Source organism: Pteronotus mesoamericanus, unplaced genomic scaffold (assembly GCF_021234165.1).
Source record: "Pteronotus mesoamericanus isolate MK-2021 breed Mesoamerican mustached bat unplaced genomic scaffold, CSHL_Meso_final contig_182, whole genome shotgun sequence".
Classification (NCBI taxonomy): Eukaryota; Metazoa; Chordata; class Mammalia; order Chiroptera; family Mormoopidae; genus Pteronotus; species Pteronotus mesoamericanus.
In genome coordinates this window covers 29,698,766-29,711,891 of record NW_026555078.1, presented here as the reverse complement: position 1 = coordinate 29,711,891, position 13,126 = coordinate 29,698,766, and the positions used below count along the sequence as shown (strand labels likewise).

Below are 13,126 nucleotides of genomic sequence, written 5' to 3'. Positions count from 1 at the left end.
AAAATCACTTAAAGACATATTACTGTACTTGAATGTAATATATAAAATGCATTTAAACCTTAATTTTTGGTTCTGTAAATATTCTTAGTAGTATAAGAACTTTCATGTTTCTTCGGTGGATGATTTTTATATTTAATTTTCATGCTTTTGAGAACTGTAGAACTTTAAAACTATAGCATTAAAACTATATCCAGAATTTAAGAGCCATTTGAAATAAAGAATTTTCCTGATCCCATCATTCTTGTTATAGTACTTAAGCTGACAAAAGGAGGCTTTAGGAAAATGAGATAAGTGTTTGACAACTATCTGTTGGTGAGTTGAATAACTTTGGTGTACTTAGGGTTTGTTGAAAGCAACCACAATGATGCAAGATGAAGATTATATGTTACAAATTTATGGAAAACCAGTTTATCAGGGGCATCGCAGCACTCTTAAAAAAGGACCATATCTCAGATTTAATTCTCCATCTCCTAAGTCCAAACCACAGAGACCAAAAGTAATAGAACGGGTTAGAGGTAAGAGACCTCATTTTTTGTGATATTGGTTTAATATGCAAAGTTTAATTTATGCTTTTTATTAATTAGATATAAATACAGTTCAAATTATATATTGTTTAAGTATGAAAAGACAATTCCAAGACAGCAGGAAATAATAGACCTGACTCAATATTCTTCCAGATCTTTTTCTTCTTACTTTTGAGAGAGAGAGAGACAGAGACAGAGACAGACATCGAGACATCTTTTTGTTGTTCCACTTAATTATGAATTTGTTGGCTGATTCTTATATGTGCCCTGATTGGGATCAAACCTCCAACCTTGGTGTATCAGGGTGACATTCTAACCGACTGAGCTATTTACCCAGGGCCCTTTATTCAACACTTTTTCTTAGTTCTTGTGTCTATCCTGTCATAGTAGTTATATAAGTTGTTAAATTCAGTGGTGGAAAACCATGGTCTGTAGGTCAGTTGCCTATTTTTATAAATTAAGTTTTATTGGGACATAATTATGCTATATTTATAGGTTGTCTATGACTGTTTTCATGCTATAATAGCAAAGTTGAGATGTTGTACCTGAGACTAAATGGCCCGTGAGACTAAAATATTTACTATCTGGCCATTTAAGAAAAAGTAACATAGTCTATATGTTACTTTTATTTTGCTGCACTGTAATGTTACATAGAGTGAGATCTTTCTGTGAAGAGTTGTGTATTTCTAAATAGCCAGATAGTTTATGTTCAAACAATATTTAAAAATATCTGCAATCGATGATCATTACAGGCACTAAAGTAAAGTCAATAAGAACACAAACTGACTTCTATGCAACAAAACCCAAGAAGATAGATTCTAAGCTGCAACATTCCATTGCTATGCTGCCTCCTGGTGATCAGCAGTACTTGTTCAGCCCAAGCAGAGAAATGCCTTCTCTTTCAGGTACACTGGAAGGTCATCTAATTCCTATGGCAATTCTTTTAGGTAAGAGCCAACAAAATAGATGGGTAAATTTAAAATTCATAATAACAGTAGCAAAACTTACAGGATGGTGTTGACACTATAATCACCTTTTTCTTTATATTGTTTATATTTGTGGGTAGGGCCTTAGATTGTCTCTGATAAGAGTTCCTGCTCACGGGAAACATTCTTTTGGTATTTATAATACATTGCTGTAGATGAAGTGAAATTTAACAATGTTTAGATGTCATAGACATTCATAAAATTAAAGAATCCAAGAATTTTTAATGCCATCATGTTTAATATCATCATATCTTAGGGGAAATACTTTAAAGTACATTTTATGTACCGTTAAACTAGGCTGTGATGAGTAAAATCATGCAGTTATATATCCCATGCTAATAGTTGGTTATTTACTTATTTGAGGTGTTTCAAGCTTATCATTGTAAAAATTGATCAAATTATTTTTGCTTTCACTAGTTAGCTATTTTTTCTTTTAGTGTCATTGCTATTCTTTCTAAATTTTGATGAATGATTTAAATATGAATATTTTTCAACATGAGAATTTTTTATTTTTGGTATTATGGGTTAATGGTATGTTTGTTCAAACATCCCTTCTACTAATAAAATAGCTACTATTTATAAAGTTTTTACTGTGTGCCAGATACAGATCTAAGCACTTTGCATATATTAACTTATTTAATCCGCCTTATAAAACACACAGTAATGTACCATTTTATAGATGAAAAAACCAAGGCACAGAGGAGTTAAGTAATTTGTCAAAGGCTACATACATAGCTAGAGAGGAGGCAAGATTCAATCCCAGACCATCTGGCTTTATTCAGAGTCTATGTGTTTAATGAGTACACTGTACTCTCTCTCTCTTTACTTTGAAATATAGAGAACAAGTAGAACTTTTGAACTGAAAGCTAACATGTTTTTGACAGATGTGATAATCACAAAATAGTCTACATGTTATTTACCGGAGGTCAAACATTAATATTTTTTTGTTGGTTTTATTTCTGTCCATTGTTGTTCTATGATTTGAGAATAAAAATAATGAATATAAGGAAATACACTTTAGTCTTGGCTTTGATACTTACAACATTTATGATCTTTGGCAAATTATGTTTTTAAACCTCTGCTTCCTTAACTGTAAAATGCAGATATTAATACCTCATAGGCTTATTTGAGTGTTTAATTCAATAGTGGATGTGAAGCGTTTAGTACATATGAGTACCAAATAAATGTTAGTCATTGCTGAAAAGATGACATGTTTTGTTGACAATGGAGATGCTAGAGGGAGAGGTGATCGCAGATAGTGCTTTTCTCTCATGTGAGAATTCAGCCATAGACCTAGCTTGTGTATTAGATTTTTTCCTTTATTTCTGAAATGGTTGACTCATTTTCTCCCCCAAACTTTTTAGGACAAACCCAAAGTAACAGTGATTCCATGCCACCTGCTGGAGTGATTGTAAACAAACCACACCCTGTAACAGTGACTACTTCTATTCCTCCGTCATCTCAAAAAACAGGAACTGGAGTAAAGAAGCCTAACATAGCAGTTGTAGAAATGAAGTCGGAAAAAAAGGATCCTCCTCACCTTACTGTACAGGTATGCCACGGTGCATGAACAGAAGGATTTGAGGGAAAAAAAATTTGGTTTAACTTTAGTACTTAAAATCTATTATTTGCCTGGTTAGATGGTTCAATTAGTTGGAACATTGTCCTGTGCACCAAAAGATTGTGGGTTTGATTCCCCGTTGGGGCACATACCGAGGTTGTGGGTTCCATCCCTGGTTGGGGTGCATATGAGAGGAAATTGATCAATGTTCCTTTCTCTCTCTCTCTCTCTCTCTCTGTCTCTCTGTCTCTCTCTGTCTCTGTCTCTTTCCCTTTCTTCTTTCTCTAAAATCAATAAAAACATATCCTCCAGTGAGGCATAAAAAAAAACTATTCTATTTCTTTATGAAAACTTCGCTTTCATCATGGGTCTTTTGTTCTTTAAAACTATGGTATTAATGTGGCCCTGGCTGGTGTGGTTCAGTGGATTGAGTGCCGGCCTGTGAACGAAAGGGTCGCCGGTTCAATTCCCAGTTAGGGCACATGCCTGGGTTGTGGGCCAGGTCCCCAGAGTAGAGGGGCACGCGAGAGGCAACCACACATTGATGTTTCTCTCCCTCTCTTTCTCCTTCCCTTCCTTTATGTCTAAAAAGAAAATGAATAAAATCTTTAAAAAATATATAAAAATAAAATAAAATATTTAAAAAAAACTATAGTATTAATGTAATGTGCCTATCCTCACTGTGCGTGCTTTTAAGCTACTTTTTCTAAGCCAGTGACTCATCCAGATGGCTTGACTATATTCCAAAGGGCACAATTGAACAGTATGTTATAACTAATTTAGAAAATAGTGTTTGTGACTTACAGAATTAATAATTCAATCATTACACAAACATATATGAAAACTTATTAAAGTAGTCAATTTTTCCTTCGTTAATGTATAATTTAACTGCAATTGTAATTTTTTTAAAAATGGCTTCTTCTTAACTTGAACTTAAGGATCATTTTGATATTTGAAGGAACAAAGTGTTTAGAAAAGTTAAAAGTGTTTTGGTACTAGTTCTGTTTAAAAAGTATTTCAGAAATCATGTTGGTTATTTAAAAGAGAATATACCAGTAATGTGTGATGGTTAAATCAGTGGGAAATAGGCTTCTTGTAAATGAAAAAATATATGTTGTAATTGGTTAGCAATGTGGAAAATAGATCAATTTTGGACTCTAAAACTCCTACTGCATATAGCAGATGAGTTCCAAGTAGAGAATAGGCTAAGGCATAACTACAAAATATAAAAATATAGAGGCATTAGAAGATAATTGCATGGAATCTTTACCAAGCTGAAGTTAAGTCTGAATATGAGAGAAGAGAACTTAGATATGATACAAAAGTAGATTTGAATCTACTTAAATTTAGATTTTAATCTAAAACTTAAATATTTTTTAAAATCTTAAATAAAAAAGAAAACAACACATAGTGAAAACATATGAAACGAATTTGCTAGAAAGGATTTTTAAATATAAAAACCTCCATAAATTAATAAGAAAACATAGATATAAATCCAGAAGTATTCAAAGGACTTAAATAAGACTCTACAGAAGAGGAAATACAATTTATAAACAAGCAAACTGAATAATCTAAATCTTGGTAGTTACCCAGATAATACAAATTAAAATAATACACCTTGGTTTAAAAACTTGTTGCTGAAGCAATTATTTTATCTAATTTGAGTGAAGGTTGGGTACAATTTATAATTGATTATGATTTTTTGATGATGTGTATAGAACTCATTTGATTGCATTTTGACAGTAATTACCAAGAATCTTAAATATTCATGCCCTGTGGCTAAATAATTTAATCTAGTATCTGGCTACCTAGTATAATGATATGATTCAAAATTTAGGGAAGTAAACCCTATATGTATATATGGAGAAATTATTTTTGTACTGATATATATATAGTAGTGGAAATATTAGGAATATCCTAAATGTTTACCAACAGGAAAATTATTAAATAATTAAGGCATGTATATTTGTTGAAATATTATAGTCACTTAAAATATAATTCTGAAGTCTGTATGGGAGCATAATAATATGTTTATGATGTAATTACACTGAAAAATCAGGAATGAAATTATTTTATTGGTGGGTTGGTGAAAATGTTTGTTAGGTTCTCTTCTGTAAGGTGGTTCTAGTAGTGCTTAGTTGTCTTTAACTTCATTCTAAACAATTTTGTTAAATGGTATTTTGATAGCTGTCATATCAGTGTGAATTAAAAAAAACTTATCAAAATTGGTGAATATTTGTATAGCCATTTTAATATTGAAGATGGATGAAAATGTGCAACATTTTTGGCACATTATACTTTATTATTTCAAGAAAGGTAAAAATGCAACTGAAACACAAAGAAAAATTTGTGCAGTGTATGGAGAAGGTGCTGTGACTGATTGAATGTGTCAGAAGTGGTTTACGAAGTTTTCTGCTAGAGATTTCTCTCTGGGTGATGCTCCACAGTTGGTAAATCAGTTGAAGTTGCTATCGATTGAATTGAGATGTTGAGAAGAATCAATATTATATCATGTGGGAGATAGCTGACATACTCAAAATATCCAAATTAATAAAGTTATTTGTAATATTAAAAATGTGTCTTTTATTCTATGGAAAAAAATGGACTTTTTGGCCAACACAATATATTTTAGCTATGCATAAGTAAATGGTAAAAAGATAAAGGGAATAGTGAAAATGAAGTTTTCTTAAGATAGTAGGATTTTGTGTGTTCCCCCGTATCTTCCAAGTTTTGTAAATTGACTTTGCAATAAGAATTTAAATATTTGTTACTGATACATAGATTAACACGTATTTGAGTCAAAATGATGAATAGAAAGCTAGATGTTGTGTTCTGTTTTAGGTATTACCCAATGTAGACATTGACAGTATTGCAGATGGTAGTGACGTCATCATTCCATCTCTGCCTAGTCCCAAACAAGCATCTGCTCCTCCTCTTACCACCTGGATACAGGTATGGTTCAGAAATTTATTACATAGTTTTGAGTAGTGTGTGTCTACAGATTTTTTCCATCAAATCAAACAATTTAAAAAAAATATGTATTGTTATCCTATCACTATAGATTTTAACTGTTATTCCCTGCAAAGTCTTTCATTATAATTAGAATTCATTATAATAATTTAGGTTTCAAGAAGATTCAGAATGAATCTGGAATTGCTAATGAACTTGAAAAAGAAACTTTAAGATTCTTATATTTATAAAGATTTTGAAAGTGATAATCCCTGGTGTAACTTTTTGGCACTGAAGTCATAAGACTCTCCTATGTGAAGAAAGAAATTCTATCTCTTTGGAGAAGAATACTGATTTAAATGGGAACTAAATAGTTTTTCTGAATGTGAATTTTATAGTGATAATTGGAGTTTTTGTTTTGGGATGTTATTTTGTCATTATACTGTTGCTCTATACAAAAAATACACATTTCCTTCTAGTACTTATTTGCTAATGAGTAATGAAATTGTGATTTTACTACACATCAAAATAGCACAGTAAATTTTCCTACATTTCATCTATTATAAACAAATTTGTCCATCAAGGATAAAGTATTAAGGAGAAAGAGAACACCATCAATTTTTCACGATCAGGAATAGCGAGCAAAATAGTAACGGAAGCTTAGATACATAAAACAGACTGACAGCTGCCAGAAAGCATGGGGGAGGGGAACAGGATGAAAGTTGTTGAAGGGGTTAACCAAAGAGCATTTCTGCACAGCCCCTGGGCTTGGACAGCAGTTGGGGGATCGGCTTGGGGAGGGAGGAAGGTGGGGCTGGGCAGAGGTAGGGAAAGGGAGAAAGAGCAGGAACAACTCTAGTAGCATTAAAAAAAATGTATAATTTTAAAAAAGAAATAATAAAATAGAACTGATCCTAAATTATTTGTGCCTAATTTAACTTTTTCATCAGTAATTTTTTTTTCACCAGAAGTTTATTAAAACATACGTGATTACAAATAATGATTTTTGGACTGTTTATTGTTCTGCTCTCAGGAAGAGGGTACTGTGATTTTAGGTGACTAGATTACAAATAGTAAGGCCCAGAAACTAAATTTCTAAAATAACTATTTTGTTCATCTTTCTAAATTATTTGATTCTCTGTCGGTCTTTTTGTGTTTGTATGTGTATACTCATATCTACACAGATAAACACTTTATCTATGCTCTAGGAGAGAAATCACAATTATAGCAGTCTGACTTGAGTTGCATTTTGAGTGATTTCTTGACAGAAAAACTTGTATTTAATTTTTTATAATTATTGAAATGAGAACCTAATGGCTTTGAGATTATCTGGGATTTCATTTAGTAATTAAATAAATTCTGAACCAGATATTAAAATTAAAATTAAAAAATGTTATTAAAAATGTATCACAAGCTTATGCTATGGATAGAAGTATGATAAATAATGTGTAAAATACGAAGATATTAAGCACAACAAAAACTTTCTGAAAAATGCTTTCTTAGACTCCAGAATTTACGAAGGTAGATGAAGAAGAGGTGAAATTTCCAGGAACTAACTTTGATGAAGTACTTGATGTCGTACAGGTAACAAATTTTAAAAACCACTTTCTACCATTATTTTTCCATATGATAGATAGACATGTATGTTCTAAATAATGTGATCAACCTAATTGCAATGCTGTTAAGTTAGGAGTGTTGGTTAATTCATCTATATAAGTTCCCTGCCTGTACTTGTCACTCAGCAAATGTTGAACAGATATATGAATGTAATAGTTCTGGGGGTTTTTTTATTACCAGGAAGAGGAACAATGTGATGAAATTCCAGAATACTCTGAACCAATTCTGGAGTTTAATAGAAGTGTTAAACTTGCTTCTGCAAAATATAATGGCCCTCCATTTCCACCAGTTGCTTCTACTTTTCAGCCCACTGCTGATATTCTGGATAAAGTAATTCAGAAAAAAGAAACATTGGAAAATAGTTTAATTCAGTGGTAAGTTTACAGTGGGGTTCATGTTAACAGAATCGTAGTAGCAATAAAATAGAAAGTATTGAGCTTTGGTTGAAAATTTTTCTTGTCTCCTTTTATTTTTTCCATTTCTATAGTCACTGGAAACTATTTGATCTGACGCTTAGTGTTTCATTGTTGGAGGTATTATCTCTGTCCTTGAATATTTGTACTTAGATTGTCTATTATGGCAGAAGAGGATATCATTAAGTAACAAAGCTTTAAAAATATACATGTCCTTCAATCCAGGGATTCACTTCTAGAAATTTATCCTAAGGAAATAATTACAGTTCTGCTCCTGGACCATAGATTACTTAAAAGATTTACCACTTATTGCAAACAAAGCACTGTTCTGTTTGTTACTTGTATAAACTAATGAACTCTATTTTTATCCCTACTTTTACCTGTGAGAAACCTTAAGGAAGTTTATGGAATAAACTATACTGAATATTAATACAGTTATCAAGATTACATTTAGAAAAATACTTAATGATGTTTAAAGATATTAATAATGCACTGGTACATAAACAATCAGGACACTAATGAATTAACCATAATTTATAAGAACTTCAAAATAAATGCATAGGGAAAAAAATGGAAAAACATATTCAAAATAGTTAACTGTATTTATCCTTAAATCTGGGATTGTGAGTGAGCCTTTTCTATTCTTTTAAATTTTTATATATTTTCTGATTTTTCTATAATGAACATCTATTACTGTATAATAATAGTTTTTAATCAGTCTATCAGCTGCTGTTACATACAGAAGCAGTCTCCTATTACATACCTTTTCTTTCCCATTCTCCTTTCCCCTTTGTAAAAATGCCCTTGAAAATAAATTTTCTTTCCTTTTCAAGAGGAAAACTACCTGCCTGTATTGCAGTCTGCATATTTATTCCTTGAAGAGAGGGCAGCTGGATTTCTTTTCCAGCTCTGATCTTGTATGGTTTTTATATTTGTGCTTTCAGAGTAGAAAATCCAACATTTTAGGTCCATGATATGCTGGGTAATCATTGACCTAAACCTTCTTATGAATTTACGAGGTCTGTTAAACTTTTCATTAGACTAATATGAAGGATTTTAATTTCATTTAATAAATATTTTCCCACACAAAGATCTATTTCATGTGTTTTATTTTGCTAGAGGCACAGCAAAATAAAACACATTGATTTTTTTTTCTTCTTTCTAGATTCAGCTTTTAGAATGACTGCTTTTACACGTAAATATTTGTGTTCATTGTTAGAGCTTATTTTTAAGGGTGGTATGTCTAACCTTTATACATTTGAACCAAATTTAGGAATCCTTAACGTTTGCCCCCTAGGGTAGAACAAGAAATAATGTCAAGAATTATCTCTGGGCTCTTTCCAGTCCGACAACAGGCCATAGCTAATGTCAGTGTTACAGCCAGTGAGGCAAGTGAACCGTTGACTTCTGAAATTGGTAAGTACAATGGAATCTCTTGAACTTTTTTGTTATTAAAAGACAAAACTTTCGGGTCATTGTGGATTTATATATTCTAGAGGTCAGGTGTTCCTCAGCTGACAAAACATAAGCTCTGTATCCTTCCCAGGTCTTCTCTGTAGTGAAGGTTAGTTCTCCCTCATCCACTTATTTCCTACAGCAGCATTCAGATGATTATACCACTCTCCATCCCTCCCACCCCAAACCTCTCTATCATTTCCCATAGCACTTTGTATATATCTTTGTTATAGTAACTATCACATCTTGTGGTTGATTTACATGTCTATTTCACTCTGTAGAGTATAAATGACTTGAGGTAAAGGATGTTTCCCCTTTAATACTTAGACCTTGAGTAACACTTGATAAGAGTTTAAGTAGTCATTGAATGAACAAATGAGCCTCTTTGTGAAATCCACATCCTTTTCTTCTTCCTCCTCCTCTTCCTCTTCCCACTTCTCCCCCTCTCCTTTTTTCCTCCTCCCCCTCTTCCCTTTTCCCCCCATTCTTCTCCAACAGCTTTTTTGAGGTATAGTTTACTTGCTATAAAATGTACCAATTCTAAGTGTACAGTTTGATGACCTATGATAAGTAAACATAGCTATAGTGATACATTAGGCACACAATCATGATAATGAAAACATTTCCATCATCCCAAAAAGTTCCCCTATACTACTTTGCAGTCAATTCCTAATTTCCTCCCATGCCCGCTGGACACTAACAAGCACTGGTGTGCATTCTGTGACTGTATTTTTGCTTTTTCTACAATTTTATATAGATATGTCATTATATAGTAAATAATCTAGTGTGTTTCTTGTTTATTGTAATGCTTTCATAGTCATGTTGTTGCATGTAATGATATTAGACTGTATGGATATAATAATTTGTAATTCATTTACCAGTTGATGGGCATTTGGGCTTTCTATTTTTGGCTATTATAAATAAAGCTATGATATGAATATTTGCAATACATCTATGGAGTTTATGATATCAAGCACCTAAACTGTAAACATTTGAGGACAATTAGCCTGTAAAGTTAGTATCTGACACTAGAAGGAAGAAATAAAGGCTTCTTATTTATAAAGCAGCAACCATTTCTCTGAAGTTCCCCCACAGTCATTGGGTCCTTGTATTTTGGCCAAGATCTATCACAGGGTTTCCTGTGGCCTGTTCTTGGAAATGTGGATTTTTTTCAGACAGAACATTTAATGTGACTGTAAATCCTTTTTAGCACCAAATTCTATGGTAAGAAAGAAGCCATTTAAGTAAATTTTCATCTGTATGTCTTCCTTCCCTTTTTTGTTTGTTTAGAAAGAACGTTCTTTATAAGTTATCTTATTCTCTTTCATAATAAGTAGATTTTGTATTTTCATTTTTTTATTTCTCTTCCCACCCCCTTGTACACATATGTTCACATCTCCGAAATTTTAAAAATTAATGTTTGGATTGCGTGCATGTTCCTTGCATACTTAACTCTGAAATTCTTTAATTTTGTAGTGGGAGGAACAAGCAATGGTGTCCTTCAGCTTTTTGTTGATGCTGGGGTTCCTGTGAATTCAGACATGATTAGTCATTTGGTGAATGAAGCTCTTGCTGAGATCGTTGCTGTCATGCTGGGTGACAGAGAAGCAAAGAAGCAAGATCCTGTTGCTACAAGTGTTCTTGGTGATGTTTCAACAAGTAAAACATACTTGCCGGTAGGTGTGACTCTCCTTTCGTATCTTGGGGTCCTGGGGAATTTTTGATATATTTATTAAAAAACAGTAAAATGGACAACTTTTAAATTGGGTATCATAAAACCACAGTTTGTGGTGGAGATTGATTCCTTGTAGTTATAATTAGAGTAACATTTCCCTGGCATTTCATTTTAAAAATTAAAAGTATGAGAAAATGAACATGTACCCTTACTTATATTTACCCCTTGATAACATTTAACACATTTTCTTTATTTGTCTGTATATGTTATATTTCTTTTAAAATCATTTGAAAGTTGCAGATATGACACTTTACTTGCAAAAAAATCAGCAGTATCTTCTAAGAACAGGTACTTTCTTACATAACCAGAATACTATTGTTACTGAAGCAAGGGGTATGTTCACCTGCACACATCAAAGTCCAATCAAAGGTGAACAGAAGTTTGCAGCAACGAAATAAAAGTTTATATTTAAGGAAATGGTGCCAAGTCTGGAGTCACAGGTGAGCTCATGCTGAAAGACATGGCTCCCCAATGGCTTCTAGGGGATGAGTTATACCGGGGAATAAGAAGTTAGGGTTATGGTCTCCATTGATTGGTCAGCACTAGGGTAGGGAGTATTTGAGCATTACATCAGGTTTTGATATCAGCCATTGCATTACTTTGTCTGGTTTTGCAAGTGTGTGGTTGGTGGGGTCGTTCTGGAGCTGAAACACAACTGAGGCAGAGATATTACCTGTAGTTTGATAGAAACAGTCTCTGTGGTCAACAGACCTGAGGCTTTGTTCCTAAGATTATTTGATGCCATCAACCAGAACCTCATTGTCCTGAGGGCTTAATGATTAAGGGAGTAGAGGTGCAAAGAAGGGAGGGGCAGATGAGTCAGGGTACCCTTTGGCTATATAAGACCAGTTTGAATCAAAAGGAAAAAAAGCTCATATTAAAGAAATGAAGTTTCTGATCAGTTACACCATTATCATGTCCCCACCATTGGACATTCATGTATAATATAGGGCCCATATTTGAATTTTCCCAATTGTTCCAAAAATATCCTTCCCAGCTTAAAAAAAAAAGCAAGGTATTTATAGCTAGTCATCACATGTTGCTTTTGGTTATTATGTAAACCGATATTTTTAGTCTTTATCTTTTAGACACTTTGGTTATTGTTTGTTTAATAAGCCTTATTATTTAGTAGAGTTTTTAATCTATTATAGTGTGAGGGAGGAAAAAACTTGCCTCTGTTTTCAAAGTTCTTTCTGTTGGTCCAATATTCAATTATATATGAATAGATTAACAAAAGAAAATAACCAAATTTAATACATACATATGTATGGGGACCCACATATATGAGAGGTTCAGAGACAGAAAGGGAAAATGAGGTATATATATATATGGCATTCCTAGTTAGGGATGAGATAAGGCATGTTAAGGCTTCAGAAGGTCTTTGCCAGGGGAGCACATGTTGCATAATTGGTAGTTTGCCCTGCCCTATAGATAGGTCAAAAGAGGTTAAGATAATCTCTTATAAGGGGCAAGTCCCCTAATTAAGGAAGGGGCGGAAGTTCCTCTTGAGCCCACAGCTAAAGTTGCCTTTAGCTCAAAACAGTGTTCACACCACAGAGGCACATCTTGGAGTGACTTGTTCTGAATCCCCTAATAGCAACATGAAATTAGTACAAATATAAGTTCGTCGTCTCTCCTGATCCTGTATCACCAAGACATCATTTTATATAGGTGAAACATTTAAACTAATTTGAGGCATAAACATAAATTTATACCAGTCTCCATAGAATTCAGTATGAAGTATAATTGGTATAATGTGATGACTGTGTCAGAGATTCACTACATGGTTTTGGTCTGTGCTTTAGTGGGTCCTTGGTGAGTCATGCAGTGCAGATGTTGTCGGGGTTAGGGTTTTCTCTGTGCTAACTAACTTTGGTTTTCTGCCT

General features: G+C 33.1%; 1 protein-coding gene across 1 annotated transcript in view; it reads left to right on the top strand.

Moving 5' to 3' along the window:
* The window catches only part of KIAA0586 (KIAA0586 ortholog), an 87,881-nt gene that overhangs the window by 26,483 nt on the left and 48,272 nt on the right, over positions 1–13,126 (top strand). Inside the window, exons 14-21 of the mRNA XM_054567494.1 lie at positions 341–515; positions 1,277–1,471; positions 2,875–3,062; positions 5,913–6,023; positions 7,524–7,604; positions 7,818–8,011; positions 9,348–9,466; positions 10,982–11,181. Coding sequence (XP_054423469.1) covers positions 341–515; positions 1,277–1,471; positions 2,875–3,062; positions 5,913–6,023; positions 7,524–7,604; positions 7,818–8,011; positions 9,348–9,466; positions 10,982–11,181 — 1,263 coding nt within the window. The remainder of the gene's footprint in view (positions 1–340; positions 516–1,276; positions 1,472–2,874; positions 3,063–5,912; positions 6,024–7,523; positions 7,605–7,817; positions 8,012–9,347; positions 9,467–10,981; positions 11,182–13,126) is intronic.